This window comes from Medicago truncatula, chromosome 8 (assembly GCF_003473485.1).
Source record: "Medicago truncatula cultivar Jemalong A17 chromosome 8, MtrunA17r5.0-ANR, whole genome shotgun sequence".
Classification (NCBI taxonomy): Eukaryota; Viridiplantae; Streptophyta; class Magnoliopsida; order Fabales; family Fabaceae; genus Medicago; species Medicago truncatula.
The window spans coordinates 42603901-42621980 of record NC_053049.1 but is presented as its reverse complement, the minus strand read 5'-3'; the positions used below and the strand labels follow the sequence as shown (position 1 = coordinate 42621980).

The following is an 18080-nucleotide window of genomic DNA, read 5'->3' as shown; positions in this document are numbered from 1 at the left end:
GAAAATAGAAACAGAACCATCGTCATCCTTTTGCAACGTGGTATAGATCATGTCTTATTTTGAATCGCTCATAAACTAAATCTATGTTCTTGTTTTATATTTCAACCTTTCAAGAGATTTGAATTTCCAAATGCAAAGTTATTAAAACACCCAATACAACATGGTTTAGAAACAATCTCTGCATGATTTGGATCCGTTAATTATGGTGTTGCAATGAGCAGTGGATGAGACATAACCATCTTCACAATTTAAACAACAAGAGATATTTGGAGTTTCTAGACTTATTCCACAGGTTTAAGCAAAGAGAAGAGAAAGAAAACTCATTTTTATTTAATTTTAACATTTCAATAATTTTTTAAGCTTTTATGACCTGTAATAATTTCATTGGATGTTTGTAAGTGCCACATGTTATGTACGTTTCTATGCAAGTATTTCACAAATAACAAATATTAACACATTTTCGATAAATGAGTTTTTTTTCTTCCTTCAATCATATTAATCATTAATATTATTTTTAAGTATTTATCGTATCTATCTAAATTGTATATAGTGTAATACATGGTTTTTGGGTGTCTTTTTTCACTTTCAATTATGCTATTAAACAATTTTTATCTATAAGAATGTTATATTGTTGATATTATTCAAAAAAATAAAAATTTATAGAGTTTTTCTAATTACACCCTGATTAATCCTGGTTGCACCTCAAAATGACAAAATTACCCTTCTATAAAATTAATTTTCGAAAAGCATCTTCCTTTTTTTTTTGTTACACCCTAAAATCCCTCTTCAATTTAAGTAGGTCATGTAAACTTAGTTTCAGTAGGTCATGTAAACTGAGTTTAAGTGTACATACTTAAACTCAGTTTAAGTAGGTCATGTAAACTGAGTTTAAGTGTACATTTAAAAGTTCAACCTTGTTCAATGATTCTACGTAATCTCAGTTTAAGTATGTACATATAAACTTATTTTAAGTAGGTCATGTAAATCGAGTTTAAGTGTACATTTAAAAGTTCAACCTTGTTCAATGATTCTACGTAATCTCAGTTTAAATATGTACATATAAACTTATTTTAAGTAGGTCATGTAAACTAAGTTTAAGTGTACATATTTAAACTCATTTTAAATAGATCATGTAAACTTAGTTTAAGAAGCTCATGTAAACTGAGTTTAAGTATACATACTTAAACTCAGTTTAAGTAGGTTATATAAACTAAGTTTAAGTAGATTATATAAACTAAGTTTAAGTAGATTATGTAAACTAAGTTTACATGAACCTACTTAAACTGAATTTAAGTTAACCTCAACAATGTAAAACTGAAACTGTCGTACAGTGCAGTTTAACAAGAAGAATAAAATTGAAACCAACATTATTGAAAAAGAAGAAAAAATTCACTTATTTATATGCAATCGAGTATGAATGAAAGATGTTTTGATTCACTCTTTAATCTTCCATAGAGATTAATTGAACATCAGGATTGTTTGATCGTTGGTGGGTGAAAGAGAGTGGAATTTTAGAGTGACAATGAATGAAATCAAGATTTTAAGAAAATTTATATAAAAGGACAATTTTAGTATTATCAAAAACTTTTAAAAAAAACTGGGTGTAACCAAAAATATATAGGGTGTGAATAGAAAAACTCAAATTTATATTATACTCCTTCCGTTTCTTTTTAAGTGTCTTTTAAAAAAATTACCATCAAAATAACTGTATTTTTACACAATTTCTTTCTATTATACCCTCATTTTAATCCAACAATAAATTCCTATAGATCATTTTCGGTTTTCACCCCTGTAAAATTTTCAGTTTGATTTGCATCCTTGTAAAACTTTATTTTTCCAGAAAACACCCCTCCTCCATTCAACTCAGCAAATTAGCTTACGTGGCGTTGATTTGGCATTTTTTTTCATTTTTTATTATTTTTAATTGGCCACGTGTAAAAAAATATTTCCACATCAGATTTTACTTTTAAAATATTTGAAAATAAATTTTAAAAAATAAAAAAAATCATGAAAATATTCAGTTTTTTTCCAAAAATTTAAAAAATCTAAAAATAATTTTTAAAAAATTCAGAAAAAATATTAAGATTTTATCCGAAATATAAAAAAACAGAAAAATAGTCATATTTTTTGGAAAAATTGAAAAAAAAATTAGATTTTTTTTCAAAAATTTTAAAAATTAGAAGGAAAAAAAAACTATTAAGATTTTTTTCGATTAAAAAGATTTTAAAAAATTCTGGAATTTAATTTTCAAAATTAAAATAAAAGGTCAGATTTTTTATAAAAAAAAAAATTAAAAATCTTGATACAAATTTAGAGGGTTTTAAAAAAGTCGTGGAAATTCCATTTTTCCTAAAATTAAGTTTTTCCTTAGAGGAGGTATAAATCTTATATTTGTGGAATGAAATGATTTTTTTCCCAATATTTTATTAAAATTGTGGAATAAAATTTTCGAATAAAAAATCTGAATTTTTTCTATATATGCATACAGGTTTTTTTAAAAATTTCAGGATTTTTTTTTCTTTAATAAAATCTGACCTCTTTTGTAATTTTGAAAATTAAATTCCATAATTTTTTAAAATATTTTTAATTTTAAGAAAAATCTGATTACATTTTCTGATTTTTTTCTAATTTTTTAAATTTTTGAAAAAAAAAATCTAATTTTTTTTCGATTTTTAAATTTTTTGCAAACAAATATGACTATTTTTTTGTTTTTTTATATTTCGGAAAAAACCTTATATTTTTTTTGAATTTTTTAAAATTAATTTTCGATTTTTTAAATTTTTGGAAAAAAAACTGAATATTTTTATGATTTTTCGGATTTTTTTTATTTTTTAAAAATAAAATCTTATGTGGATATATTTTTTACACGTGGCCAATTAAAAAAAATGTCAAATCAGTGCCACGTAAGCGAATTTGCTAAGTTGGATGGGGGAGGGTGTTTTCTGGAAAAAAAACTTTTATAAGGATGCAATTTAAAACGAAAATTTTATAGAAGCGAAAACCGGAAATAACCTATATTAAAACACTATTAACCTAAATTAATATGTTATCTTTCTCTTGTAACAAACAATTGTCGGTTGTTATCTTTCTCTCCAACAAATTCATGTTTTTTTGCGCTCTCTCTCCCAAAACAAACAATTGTCAATTTTTTAAATACTATGCACATCTTTTAAATTATTTTAAGTCAATATAAAAATTATTCCAACTTCACATTAATCAAAAGCTAAGAAAAACTTTGCTTTCTTCCAACTCTTTCTAATGAGTCGTTCACTTTTTCTTCCTTTTGAACATTCATGAAGTCTTTTATTTTTTTCTCTCAAATCTATTCTTTTACTTTGCACTTGAAATTTTTAACAACTGTTGTTCATCTTATTTATAAAATTTTAACTCTTCTTGGAACCATTGTTTGTAACAAAATTTTGTTTAAATTTGAAAATAACAAGAATTAAACTTTGTTTAAAATAAAAAATAAACAAACTTTATTTTGAAAAAACAAACTTTAGTTTTCCAAATAGATAGCATTAATTAGTTTTATTGAAAAAGATAAAAATAATTGATAAATAGGAACAAAAAAAAACACGCTAAAAAGACACTTAAAAAGAAACGGATGGTGTACTTGCTATATTGTTTGTCTTGGAAAAAAAAATTAAGTATAGTTTATTACAACATAGAAGCGCAAATGGAATAATTTTTTTTATAAAAATTATTGTTCGTAATTTGTACGCATTAAAATAAATGGAATAATGAGTTACTATAAAATATTAAGCAAAATTTTATCACCCCATCGGGTAGTTGCTAATACATACAAGGAAAACGAAAATGTAACTGTTTGAAAGAAACATATGAAAAATCTGATGGATTGAGGAGTTGGAATCACAAAAGTTTCCAACAAACCGAACAAGAATTTACGCAATGGAATAAATAAGAAAGATGTTTGATTTAAGAGAAATGTTAAAAGTGCTCTCACATTAGTTAAGGAGATTAATATAGAATTTTGCATTGGGAAGTAATGAAATGTTTTAATTTATGAAAGTCAAAAAGTTATTGAAATAGATAGGCTAAAATATGCTTTTGGTCCCTGCAAATATAGCAAATTTAGGTTTTGGTCCCTGGTAAAAAAAAAATTTGAAATTCATCCCTGCAAAATTTTTTGTTTTTTAAAATAGTCCCTAGATCCACTTTCTTGCTGATTTGGCAGATTCTTCTTAGTTGTCACTTGTTGACAGGACCAACTTCCATACATGGAATTTAAAAGGAATTAAATAAATATTAAATAAATTAATAAATATGGAAAATATTTTTATTTATTTTTAAATTAATTTCCGGTGGCTGTATTGGTTTTCTTCTTCTCACGTGCTGCACTCCTCTTCTTCCTCTCCCCCCTTCTTCATCTTCATTCTATTATATCATGTTCATCTTCCCATTCAAAATCATAAGAAATGAAACCCATAAATTCTTCTCTCATCCTCTTGTTATTTTGATAAAAAAAATTAAAAAATGAAGCTCATGAATTCATAGCCCAGCAACAACAAACCACAACACGGGTACTGAAGAACAACATGGAAACAATAGTTTGAACCCAGAAAAAATCTTCTTTACCATTCACTCCGGCTCTCCCATCCGTTCTCACTATATATTTGTCGTCGTTGCCGACGTTGGGGTTCTCACCATAAATTCAGATCTCGTGGTTTCAATTCATTGTTACAACCATGTACATCACCCATTGTTCAACCCATTGAACTTTCAATCCCAAAGTTATTTCCGCCCCCTCAATCTCCATGTCTCTCTCTGTTAAAAGGATAGAAAAGTGAGAATTTTTGCCCAACATAAACAAGTAAATAGATAGAAAAGTTAGTGAGGCAGCATATTGCAGTTGAGATTGCAAGAATCTGAGAACACTGTGTTTCTAGTGTTATAATCAAAATCCCTTTTGTTCTCATATTCATCCAAATCAAAATCAAAATTCTAGAAATACAATGTGACCCAGATGAGAAATACAAAAAAAGAATTTTGATTTGAAGAGAATGAATTGATGAAGGGTTGAATGGACGAAGAAGAGATCTACGAAGAACAAGAGGAGGGTGAACTAGAAGGGATATGGCGTTTTTAATAAATTAAAATAAATATTGTTTTTTTATTTCATAAATATATTTTTTAATTATTTTAAATGTTTTTTAATTAGTTTAAATAAAATATTTGCCACTTGTATGCCACGTATACCTGATTGTACAATCATCAACTGCCACGTAGACCGAAATGTGCCAAATAAGCAAGAAAGTAAGTCCAGGACTATTTTAAAAAACAAAAAATTTTACAGGGATGGATTTCAAAAAAAAAAATTACTAGGGACCAAAACTCAAATTCACTATATTTGCAAGGACCAAAAACATATTTTAGTCAAATAGATAAACAAAAATTTGTTGGGTAGTTTGTTATAATTTGAAAATCCCGAACATAATATTATTCTTTTAATCAAAATCAAAATTTCAAAAATAACATAATTCGTGATTTACAACCGTTAACGCAATAAAAAATGTGAAAAGACGGGCACGTAAATATCCGTCTTTCAGCTAGTTTAATATATCAAGGAGATACGCCATTTTTTGGATTGGATTTATATTGGTCAGTTTTACCCTCCACTTTCTATTTAAATATCAGGTTGATTTAAAATGTAATTGGTTCTCTTAAAAAAATGAAGAAACAAAACACCAATTACTAATAAAATAACACATTAATTTAATAAAGATGTGACTGGTTCTCTTAAAAAAAGAACACAATAAAGATAATGGATAAAAATGTAACCGGCTATTAGGTTGCAGATTGGTGTGGAAGCTATATAATAAATGTTGTAACAAAAATATCCTTAAAAGGAAAATTGTTGTAACAAACTGTCCTTAAAATAAATGTTGTAACAAAATATCCTTAAAAAGAAAATCTTTATAATAAAATATATTTATCTTTTCCTTCCAAAAAATAAATTTATCTTTTTAAATGACACATTGACACTAATAATATAACAGTTTTTATAGAAAAATTTGTTTAAGAGTATGATTTTTTTTTTGAAGGATTGTTTAAGAGTATGATTGAAAAGTAACAAAATAATATATTCTCTTTATATATAAATAGTATAAAGTATTGAATAATAACCATGATTAAAAGAATAGAAAAGGAGATCGACCTAAGCAATGGGGTAAACGCAAACCACTTTACTCTGTACTGTAGTTTCTTTTCTCTGTTGGTAGAAAGTAGCAACGTTATGTACCAAAAAAAAAGTAGCAACGTTGCTATTATTTATTTATTTTAATTAATGCTCTTCTGTGTTGGTAGAGGCATCATACGATGGTTTATATTGATTTTGGTTTTTATTAATTATCTGCATATGTTTCCCATACTTCTCTCTTCCCTTGCTTGTTAGAACTTAGAATCATAATCTAGGATAGTACGTACCATTTTGTTTTTTATTTCAAAACCACTGCATGCATGCATGTATGCATGGTTCTGTTATATTCATTCTTAGCATTCTATTCTGCAGCCGTGTATTATGATTATGATTCATTGTTTCTTGTAAACTGTAGGTTTAATCAGATATTCTATTCAAATGGGGATGTCTACGTTGGTAACTTCAAGGATGAACTTTTTCATGGCAACGGAAAGTTCACATTGTCATGTGGATCAGTATATGAGGGTGATTGGATTGATGGAGATATGGCAAGGAAAGGACGATTATTCTTACATCCATGAGGACCAAATTATGAGGGTGAGTTCTCTGGAGATTGCCGTCATGGTAATGGCACCCAAACTTGGAAGGATGGAGGTATCTACACTGGAAATTGGAAAAAAGATAAAAGAGATGGAAGAGGGACTATGAGTTGGCCTGATGGTGATGTTTTTGATGGTTGTTGGTCAAATAGACTTGTACATGGATATGGAGTTTATAGATCTGTAAATGGGGATGTTAACACTGGAAATTGGAAAGCAGGGAGATTGGATGGAAGAGGGATTTTGAATTGGACTAACGGTGATCAATTTGATGGTTGTCTGTCGCATGGACTTAGACATGGACTTGGAGTTTATAGATTTGTAAATGGGGATGTCTACACCGGAAATTGGAAAGAAGACGAAATGGATGGAACAGGGATCATGAGTTGGGCTAATGGTGATGTTTTTGATGGTTGTTGGTCAAATGGACTTATACATGGATCTGGAGTTTTTAGATTTGCAAATGGGGATGTCGACATTGGTAACTTCAGGAGTAAACAACTTCATGGCAACGGAAAATACACATTTTCAAATGGAACAATGTACGAGGGTTGCATATGCTCAAATGGAAAAGTGATAGAGAAAAGACTGATGATATGAGGCCTTCAAAATCCCGATGGAGATTGTATATGTCCTGATTCCTCATCTGGTGTGATTCTTTCTGTTATCGAAATGGAATATATGCAAAGAGTTCTGATTGTGGAGAAAATTAGACCATATTCAGAAGTAACACATAATAATAAGAAGGAAAAGCAAGATTAGATGGCGATTATCTGACTCTTAATTTGCAACTTGGCATCAGGTAAATTATTTGATTTTTTGAACAAAAAACTATTATGGAAAATTTGATATAGTATTCATGGTTACCACTATTATCACCTTTTTTCAATTGTTATATACTTAATTATTTTATAATCATGACCTTATGTAGAAAATCATTTGACTCTAATAGAGTAGATGGCTTCAAGTGTTAAAAAATGTCCGCGGACGGTTTGATAAAATGCGCACTTGCTGCTTGATTCTCAAATCAGATTAGTATCAGAAATAATTCATAATAGAAGTTCTGCTTAATATTGCAAGTAGAATATTTGAAACACTGACGTAAACATTTTGGTATGGATAGAGATTGTAAACAGATTAAGAGGTACATGAATTCCACAAGAAAATCCAAAGGGGTTCAGTTTTTCCACTCATCATTGATGAGCGTAATCCATATGCATATGGAATGCTTCTTTTTTCACTTTTAACTCATATCAACTTCATGTCTGTAGTGACTATGATTATTAATTTCAACTTTCAACTTATTCAGGATGATTAGAGATAGATAAAACAGAAATATGAATAATTAAATAGGAAGAAAGAACGTGATAGGGACTCGACTCGAGAGTCTTCTTCCTTTTTAAGGGAGGGTTTCTCAAGTGCTTAGATACAAGTCAGAATGATGTGATATTTTGTTGAAAATGTGTAGAGCTTTTTCATATTTTCTTTATAACAATCTGCAATTTTATTTTTCTTATAGAATTTTTTATGTACCTCTTATCTGTTGAGATTAGCAATGAAGAATTGAAGATGGTAAATTACAAATCAGGAAACCAAAAAATTAGTTTGTGACATTAGTTAATTAGGCTGCTGAAATTTGTGCATATAAAATGTACTCTGTGTTTATGACATCTATTCTCGAGTTCATCGATGTTTTATTTTTCCTATGCAGAGGTTATGATGATGAGAAAGGGTGATCTCCATATAAATGCTTAACACTAACAGATGGTACAGTAGATGAAGATGGAGAGCAGCTTATTCTTAATACATCTTAACTTGTTACACTTTATTTCATTTATCTTATTATTATTCACTAGCAAAATCATCTCAGCATGGCCACTGTTGGTCCCCTTCTAGCTCCATTCCTGAATGTTAGAGGTGACAAACATCTTATTCACATTTTCTGTTTAGTTTAGACTTCAAACTATTCATCATGATTCCTATACTAGAACAAATCTTCTAACTTAAGATTCCTTATAGTTAGTTGGTTGTGTGATTGTTGATTTTTAATGCCTGCTGCCATATTCATCATTGTTTGGTTTTCTTGTTGCAAGTTTTCCTTTGTGCACTAGATCCTTGTTCTTGTAGCTTCATTACATAGTTAAATCACCGAACATCTTGATGAGCAATTTTTGTCAACATTAACATTAAAAAGTGGAAATCTGATTGGTTTCACTTTCTTCTAAGTTTCTCACTCTCATAAAACTGAGAATTTATGCTCATTTAAGAGAATGCCGAGGCTAAAAAACATCAACAGTTTTTTTTAGGATAAAACATCAATAGTTATGAACTCATAAGTCTTATATATCAAATGCATTGTATTCCTCATTTAGTGCTCCCTGTATGCTAGATTGGACGAATCATAATCCTCCTCCATCATACAAGGATTTGGTTTATTAAGCATTGCATATAATTGAAGTAATATTGGATCAACAGTGCTGAATAATTTTTATATCTTATTCTATTTACAACTTTGTAGGAGCTACACTCATTTAACTGATATTATGTTTGACCATATTTTGTTTATCAACTTAATAGAAAAGACAATTTACTCGATGTTGCCAAAATTGCGTCAGCGAGCATTATTAAACGCAAAATCTCCTTGTCACAAAAAAATCCCAAAATAATTTTATAAAGGTAATCTCCATGCAATAGTGTGTATGATGATCATAAATAAAAGAATATCATATGAGAGATTAAGTCCTAGTATTTTAAATTACGATATGGGAATGTATACATTAGTTTTATAGCTCACTCAAATACTACAAATATAATCAAAATGTTAATAGTGTTTTTCGCCCCTGTAATATACTCCCTCCATCCCAAATTGTAAGACGTTTTGGCAATTTCACACGTATTAAGAAATGTAATTAATATTGCGTGGGGAAGAGAAATTATGAATTGTTTTACAAAATTATCCCTAATATATGGTATGGAAAAGATAAATGAAATAATTGAAAGAAGAGAGAGTAATTAATAATTAAGGATATAATAGGAAAAGTAACATAAATATTTCATTGGTATTGTAAAGCGACATATAATTTAAGACAATCTTTTTTTCTAAAGCGACATACAATTTTGGACGGAGGGAGTATGTCATTTCTGGTTTTCGTCCCTATAAAATTTTCGGTTTGATTTGCCTAAAGAGCAATGATATTGATGTAATTATCGGTCCCCAAAACATGTACTTTGTTTGAAATAAAATGTATTTTGTACTAATTTATTTTACTTTTTTTATATATTACTAATTTATTTTACTAGATACGAAAAATTTAACTTATTTTACATTAATTCTTAATTTTTAAATACTTGCACAGAAGACAAAAACTGCACAAATCTTTGAAAACAGAAAATAACAAATGATATGGCAAAAGGTCGTCTCTCTAACCGATCCAAGCCCTGGATTTTGAACCTGAGAATATCTAATGATATGCAACCCGAATACTACAAAACTAGATGGAATACATTTCAAATTAACCAGAGGGGTAATGCATTGTACACGGGACATCTTTATAATGAGTCCTAGAATCAAGAATCACGCATTCTTAATCTTTACTTTTTTTCCGAGTTTGTGCAGCACTGAGCTAGTTTAGGTGTAGGACGCCTCTCAGCAAGGAAACGTTTTGTACTCTCAAGGACGCCAAAGAATATCGAACCACCTATGCCTATCCAAAGTACTCTTGGCCCAATACCCTGCAATAAATATAAGAATATGATTTACTATATTATAAGCTCCAAAATATATTTCTTGCCATGTGGCTGTATCTTTCTGAATTTGCCCAAGGCTGTAGAAGATAATTTGCATTGTGCTACTTTACTATTCCAGCTACAATGTTAGAAAGAAAACACAGAACACACATACCTTCAGAAAAGCACCAGGGCCCTCTTCCTTAATAATGGTTTGAACACAATCTACAATTCCCTTATATTGGTTTGCAGGTCCCTTGGAGGAAAATAGGAACTTCGTAAATGGGTGGATTTGACATTGTATATTCTTGTGATTTGCTTGCAGAGTAATTAGACACGAGAGGTATCATATGTGTATCAGGTAAAAACAGGACTAAATCTTACCTGAACCATTAACCTTGTTTTGATGACATCAAGGGGCGTAGTTATAGCTCCAGTTAGTGCGCCTACAAGAAACAAAATGGTATATCACATCACAAGGCAGCTAGGACATACCATAATGCTTAACAAATACGCACAAACACAACCAAAATAATAAACAAATGATCATCATTTAGTTAAAAGAATCCTAATTACCGACAAACCCATTTACCTACCATCCACAAAAAATTACAAATAGAAATGGAAAATAAAAGCAACACGGTTTTTTTAGCAAATATATCTTCATTTAGGTTATAAGCTCCCGTGTCTGAAATATGGTAGTGCAAATTGTCAACTTGTCATGCATGTACATCATATACAGCAAGTATCTTATTGCCAAATAAAACTAAATTATTTTTATCTTGATGCTACCTACTGATTTCTTCACTGTTTAATTAAGATCTAGAATTAGGTTAGCAGATGATTGACTTTCCTCTCAATTACAGACATCTAGTTTAACTGCAAACCTTGTAAGGAAATATAGCTTGACAAAATAAGATTCAAGGTTTTGATTTGGCAGAGTAAATACGGATAGTCAAACAACCACACATCTTTAAACATTAATTCATAAGGTGCCTCAGCTTGAAGCACAGTTAAAGCATAAGCTCATGGTTGTACAGTGCTGAAAATTATGTGTATATATACAAGTTATTGTATTTGTAAAAGTAACATTAGAACTATAATATCATTTATTCACCTGCAAAAGCACCAATAATTGCATTTTCTGGATCGTTCAGATTTCTTCGTGCCTAGCAAAAAGAAATACAAATCATATCACCAAGCACAAATGAAGCAGTGGAGAAAACAGCAACATTGATATCTTTGATAAACCCCAAATAGGTATGTCCTACATGTTGATATGAATTCTTTAGATTTAAAAAACAGCCTCAAATCCATGCTACTAAATTATGTTTGCATATACATAAAAGTTTTAACAGTGAAACAGCAGCATGAAATGAGAAAATAACTTGTGTTTGCCAGAAAGGTCTGAGAGGGGGGAACCATTCTTAGCAATAAAATATCACAACAGTGGCTTGGGAATTTGTCAGAGACAACCAAATGAAATTTAGTCCTTAAAATACATAAAAATAGAACTTTAGAAATTTACCGCAAGCATGTAACCTAATCGAATCTGCTCATAGAGGCAAAACTGAATAGCATCGAAGGGCAAATCCCGCAGTAAAAAAGATCCATACCCCTGTGATTTGAAATATCAATATCAAAGAAACATTTAAACAAAATATCACAGGTGCGGGGAATAGGATTTGTCATAAAATATTAAAAGAAAGAGATGGGGAACTTCATACAGCATAAAATCCTTTAAAGCCCTCCCTAGATGCAATAAAGCGAACAGCATTAGAAGCTGAGGTAAACTGCCCAGTTTGCATCCGTTGCTTGACAACCTGTGGAGCATTAAAGAAAATGAAATTGCCCAATGAAACAGTTTTCAACCATAGAAATATCATTTTTACAAAAATGAGAATTTAGCAACCTCTGTTGGAACGCGAACAAAAGATGCAGCAATGCCTCCTATGGCACCTGCAGTCTAAGGAAGTTTAAAAACTACATCAAAGACTTTAATCCCATAAAAATATTAAAGCATTTTGCATCAATAAAAGTGAGTGCCAGCAACAAAACAATGATAACATAGACATAGCATCAACTCCAATACAAGCCAAATAGATGGCTTCACAAAACCACAATTAGCCAGACTTATGCCTTTAAAGCAATGAGACAATTGAGTTGAAGTGTTAAGTATGTGCCTTGTTCTAAAGTGAATATAGCATGATGTATGTGAATACTTATGTTTATATAAGCAGTATCTTACCAAATGAGCAAAAGCACTCAGATTTTCAGGAAACATCCTTAGCAATTTCTGCTTTGCAGGTTCATAAACTCCAACAAATAAAGCAGATGCCCTGCACATTTAAAACCAAGAAAAGATGTTAATGAACGAACCTAGATATGATTCATGAATCAATCTTGGTATGCATAGAACAATAATTCCTGAAAACCGCTTAAATAAATTTGTGAAATATATATCTCTCTTTCAATTTAAGTATGCATAAAACATTTAATTTAGAATAAATAATAGTTTCTATAAAAGATACTACTCTTCCAAACAAAATTTAATATAAGGAGAGGGTCCAAAAATTTAATAGCTGGTGTTGAGTCAAGCTCAACCCCCCTTTTGTAACAAAACGTGATCCAGAGTCCAGACAACCTTATATAGCTAAATGATCCATAGAATGTAAGAAGTATCAAGAATGATGAGTGCAGTTAACAGATTTAACTAAATGAGTGTCGAGACATCCATTACTATGCCTTAAAGTACAAACTTAAGGACACTACACGAAACACAAACAGGATAATTTCAGGATCACAGTTTATCACTGTTAAAGAATCCCACAACGGATAAGAGATGGCCTGACAATGTGTTTATAAGTGGGGGCAATCCTCACCTCACAAGCCGGTTTTGTGGGGTTGTGTTAGGCCCAGATTCCCAAGAGTCACAAAACTCTTCAATGCATGAACTATTTTATGAGTAAGAAGGAACCCAAAAGAGGCATGTGATGTTGTATAGCTCTTGCTAAGAGTGGGTGGGTCTAGGTAAGATAGAACCACAAGCTAATCAAATTTTGACAATACTTTTGTTTACGTTTTCAAATTACAACTTTCAGTTAAATGTCAAATAGGCAAATTCTATGTAAGTAGAATGTAAAACTCCATATCGGACAGGAGTATCAATAAGTCTCCAACAAGGGGTTCTTAATATGTTTCTTTCCTATATCAATATCAACAAAGATTATCATCATAATTTCCAAGTAACCCAACTTCAGTTGTTTTAACAAATATATGGAAATTATGGTTGGTGTGTGACATTTTAAAATCACAACCAAGAATTAGATAAATCATATTTCAAATCACAACAAAGATTATCATATGTATACTATGTATATATATGCCCCATGCTTGCCAATTACTTTTGGCTTCTTTTCGAGTTAGAGTTTTCAAAATTTCTAACTAACATACAAAACCTAGAATGTTTGAAACATCATGCTATCCACGAGGATCTCACGGTAAGACACCAGCAAGGTTCCCTGCCAATCCAGAATAAAGGCCTTTCAATAATAGTTTTTCTCCTCCGCGAGCAGCCTTAAAAAACAAAAACAAACATAATCAGCACCTTTTATGTAAAAAAAATGGGAGTCCTCTAAATTGCTATTAAGAAAAACCATGGAAATATCAAAAACTTAACACTGATTCAGGAAAGTCCACTATACTATGTAAATCAACTAAGCATTCTATACATAATAAATCTTGACGATTGGATATTGCTAATTGGTGCTAGACAAATTGCATCCTATCCCACAAAAAATTACTATTGTTTTCCTTTTTCCTCGTCTTTCCAAAAATTATAGATTTTCCACAACAATCAAGCCTAGCTGGCAGTGATGCAAAGTCTCAAAGCTTGATATCCACATTGGTTATTACTTATTACCGCATCAAATAGAAATCAGTATAGCACACAGCAAAATACAACCCTCAATAGTCATTATAATTTGTTTTGTTGTAAAATTCTACCTGCAGACGTGTTTTTATAGTGTCAATGGGGTATAAAGCTGTTTCGACAACAACTCCAGCTGTACCTCCTGCGATAACACCCTCTGCATAATTCCATCAAGCTCGTCAGCAAGATTGAAATACAAAATTTATCACGATCATTGTCTGTCTATCAACTTATCATGATATTTAAACACAATCTAAGAGGGAAAGAACTCCAATTATTCACTGCATATATGAATGAGGGATTGGGGGATGGCATCTTAGTGTTGGTCAGCCTTCTACTCAAATAGGGCCTAAATGTATTTGACAAATATGATCTTTTAGTATGCCATAAAGAAAGCAACCATTTGAGGCCTAAAAAAGGGTAACCGTGATAATGTTATGCATCAAAGCAGACAAAATAATTCTTGTTCTTTTAAATATAAATATATGTTTAGCACTCCTTATAGTCAAAAAATAAAATACACATATGAAGGGATCGCAACTGGTGTGTGCGAGAACAGAGCGAGGCTACAAAATAATGAGATGTGATATTACTAATGTTTTTATTATTATTATTTTCTATTTTTATCAATTTTTCTTTCCTTTTCGCTTTGATAGCAGAAAAATGATTGTACTGTAACGTTGTGATATCAGCTATTTGTTACAATTAAAGAAGAACGAAGAAGATATGATAGTTACCGAATAAAGTGCGTAAGAAGTCAAATGGCTTTTCTTGTCCCACACTAACAGATGCAAAAGAATTTTTCAGAATTAAGTTCTGCTTTCTCTTAGTACAAGCATCTGCAAAACCATATAATCTGTTAAAATGATGAAGCGGATAACACGACACAGCAGCAGACACAATGCTAAATAACACAATAATATGAGATTCTCGCTGTTTACCATAGTTGATCTGTCTGCTAAAGCATTCTCTAAAATAACAAATATGCTAATTGCTAATGAAGTTCTGCTTATAATAACTGCATAAAATTGATAATTCCTTTTTCTTGACTGTCAATAATCAATAATATGGTAAAATCAATGATTTGCTCTTATTCCTGTTAGGTTTTTATATTGTGCCTAAGTCATCCTTACAAAACTCGCTTGTAAGATGAAGGGTGTCACTCTTTATAAACTTTAGTCAAACCTTATAACATTTAATCTATATGGGACTTGGTTTTTCCAATACACCCCTCACGCCCAATACTATTGAGATTGGAGCGTTAATATAAATGGTAGGTGGCCCAAACGATAGACTCTGATACCATATTAGATTTTTATAATCCCCTCGTGGATATAGGCCATGTTTGGATTGACCAATTGAACATATCTATCTATTGACACAAACACTTGAGAGATTGTTTAAGAGAGCTGATCGAAACAACTATGACATATCCATAAGTTGGTTTCAGCTTAAGAAAAATAAGCTATCCAAAAATAGCTTATTGCTGGAAAACAGCTTAAGCTTATACATAAGCACTGACATGATACGTGTTTATGGTGTAATGTAAGTGGTTAATTAAGTTGTTTATCGAAACAGAGCCTTAATCGAAAATGTAAATGCGAAATTAGTTTAAAATTAAAGTGAATGTAAGAATTATGAAGCAAAAATGAAGTGATGTGAAACATACCGGAGGCAGAATCTTGCACCGTAACGGAGAGTGTAAGAGGAGCCATCACTGAACAAAAGAGGTCGTTTTGAACAGAAACGGGTTTGTTATCTTTCTACTTGTTACTTCATGCAAAGCTGCGGCGATATATAAATAAATTGTTTTCCAGTAGGTTTCCTGATGCGTGACACGTGGCGAAACAGAATTCAATGGTTGAGATTAGAAGGGGTGGCACTTCAGAGTCCATCTTAGGCTCTTAGCTCCATTTAGATTTCCTCAATTTACCCAATTTCAAGTTATAGATGTGTGACATGTGGAAAAAGTTAAATCAAGGGTTGTGATTAAAAGGTTAACAACAAACATTTGTTTAATGAAAAAGATATCCCACACGCATACAATCCTTCTTCTTATTCTCATCATTCATCGCTGCCCATTCTTCTCCCTCTCTGTCTATCCATCGGCGGCGCTCTCACCATCAGTTGTTGCCGTTGTGAAATTCACCACCATCGTCGTAGTTAGCTTTTGTCGCCTCAACGATAATATTGGTCTCAGTAGCCACAAGGAAAAAAGGGAAGTGTGAGAAGAGAAGTCAGATAAGCTATTTGATCGGAAAAGAAGAAGGAAAAAAATACATAGGCTCCATATTTGTGTTGATCTGAAAAATTAAACCATGATTTGAGACCTGAGAAAAACGAAGAGAAAAAACTGAGTAAAAGAGGTAGAAGAACGTATCAAATAATTGAGGATATGGGATAAGAGAACACGTTGTTGATGATGAATTTAACGATGGCGGTTTGAAGCGGCGGCAGCGGTGAAGAGAAAAGTTTGACCAAGGATGATTTAGGTGAGGTGATGTGGAGCAGATGGCGGTGCCGGTGGATGGAGGGAGAGGTGCGGCGGCGGTGGGAGGGAGAGAGGCCACTGATAGAGAAGGAAGAAAGAGCGCGTAGGCATTGTTTTTACTAAAGAATTACATTTTCCAAACCTTTTAATCACAGTCATTGATTTTATTTTTTCTACATGTCACGCAACTATGACTTGAAATGGGGTAAATTGTGGAAACTTAAATGGAGCAAAGATGGACTCAGCACTTCACTGAAGCCAACTCAATGTGAGTCCATCTTTGCTCCATTTAAGTTTGCTCCATTTACCCCATTTACCATGTGTGACATGTGGCAAAATAGAAAATCAAGGGCTAGGATTAAAAAGGTTGGAAAAATCACTTGTTTTTGTCAAAAACAAGGCTATGCGTTTCTTTCTTTTCTGATGCACGCTCCTTCTTCTTCTTCCTTGCTTCTCTCTCCCTCTCGTCAGCGTTGTCCTTTCCGTTCATACAACGGCGGCGCCACCCTCTTCTTTTTTATGGGTTGTGGCTCTTGTACTAACTATGATTCAATACAACAGTGACTGATATAATAATATTGTTCGCACAACAGATATTTAATAACCAAATTATACTTGTAAAAGTCAATTGAAATCTGATACAAACAATATCAGATACGGTGATAGCTAATTGTCGGCGCCGGCGATGAGAAGAGGGAGAAGCATCGAAGTGATGATGGTGAGAGAACGAAGAAGAAGGAGCGTGCATCAGAAAACAAACGCGTAGCCTTAGTTTTTCATAAAACAAGTGCTTTTTCCAACCCTTTTAATCTCAACCCTTGGTTTTCTATTTTGCCACATGTCACACATCCATGATGGTAAATGGGGTAAATGGAGCAGACTTAAATGGAGCAAAGATGGACTCAGCCAATGTCACCTACCATTGCCCAATTTAAGGCTGACACGTGGCATTTAAATTTTTGAAACAAAATGTGCTGTGAAAACATAAGAAACACACCCATTTCTCCTAGTTCGTTTCTGCACATCTACCACACCGCCATTATCTTTTTCTCTTCCTTCGACGATCGCCACGTCTCTCCTCTTTTGTATGACGGCCATTTGATGACCTCTTCGCCACCACCATCGGAATGAGGTTGTTGTTTTTCGTTTCCATCAGCTCTTCTTTCATTACCG

General features: G+C 31.7%; 2 protein-coding genes across 2 annotated transcripts; one reads left to right on the top strand and one right to left on the bottom strand.

The window, feature by feature from the left end:
• Window positions 1-6185: 6185 nt before the first annotated feature.
• Window positions 6186-7359, top strand: LOC11432179 (phosphatidylinositol 4-phosphate 5-kinase 8). The gene is made up of 3 exons (XM_024773127.1): window positions 6186-6190; window positions 6576-6708; window positions 6808-7359. Exons 1-3 carry the CDS (start codon window positions 6186-6188, stop codon window positions 7357-7359), a joined length of 690 nt encoding a protein of 229 aa, XP_024628895.1.
• A 2701-nt stretch (window positions 7360-10060) lies between these two features.
• Window positions 10061-16242, bottom strand: LOC11439953 (S-adenosylmethionine carrier 1, chloroplastic/mitochondrial). The gene is made up of 12 exons (XM_003630077.4): window positions 16086-16242; window positions 15154-15255; window positions 14491-14573; window positions 13985-14061; window positions 12734-12824; window positions 12398-12451; window positions 12213-12308; window positions 12014-12103; window positions 11603-11654; window positions 10870-10931; window positions 10661-10741; window positions 10061-10491 (listed from the first exon to the last, which is right to left on the bottom strand). The coding sequence occupies exons 1-12, from the start codon at window positions 16129-16131 to the stop codon at window positions 10351-10353; spliced, it is 975 nt and encodes a 324-aa protein (XP_003630125.1). The 5' UTR covers window positions 16132-16242; the 3' UTR covers window positions 10061-10350.
• Window positions 16243-18080: the final 1838 nt, after the last annotated feature.

Excerpts from the sequence above, each read along its gene's own strand:
- LOC11432179 (XM_024773127.1), top strand. Across the intron at positions 6,709-6,807 it reads ATTGGATTGATGGAGATATG|GATGGAGGTATCTACACTGG; the intron begins GCAAGGAAAGGA and ends CAAACTTGGAAG.
- LOC11439953 (XM_003630077.4), bottom strand. The coding sequence starts at position 16,131 with ATGGCTCCTCTTACACTCTCCGTTACGGTGCAAGATTCTGCCTCCG. Across the intron at positions 14,574-15,153 it reads CTTCTTACGCACTTTATTCG|AGGGTGTTATCGCAGGAGGT; the intron begins GTAACTATCATA and ends GGAATTATGCAG. Across the intron at positions 11,655-12,013 it reads GATTAGGTTACATGCTTGCG|GCACGAAGAAATCTGAACGA; the intron begins GTAAATTTCTAA and ends TCTTTTTGCTAG.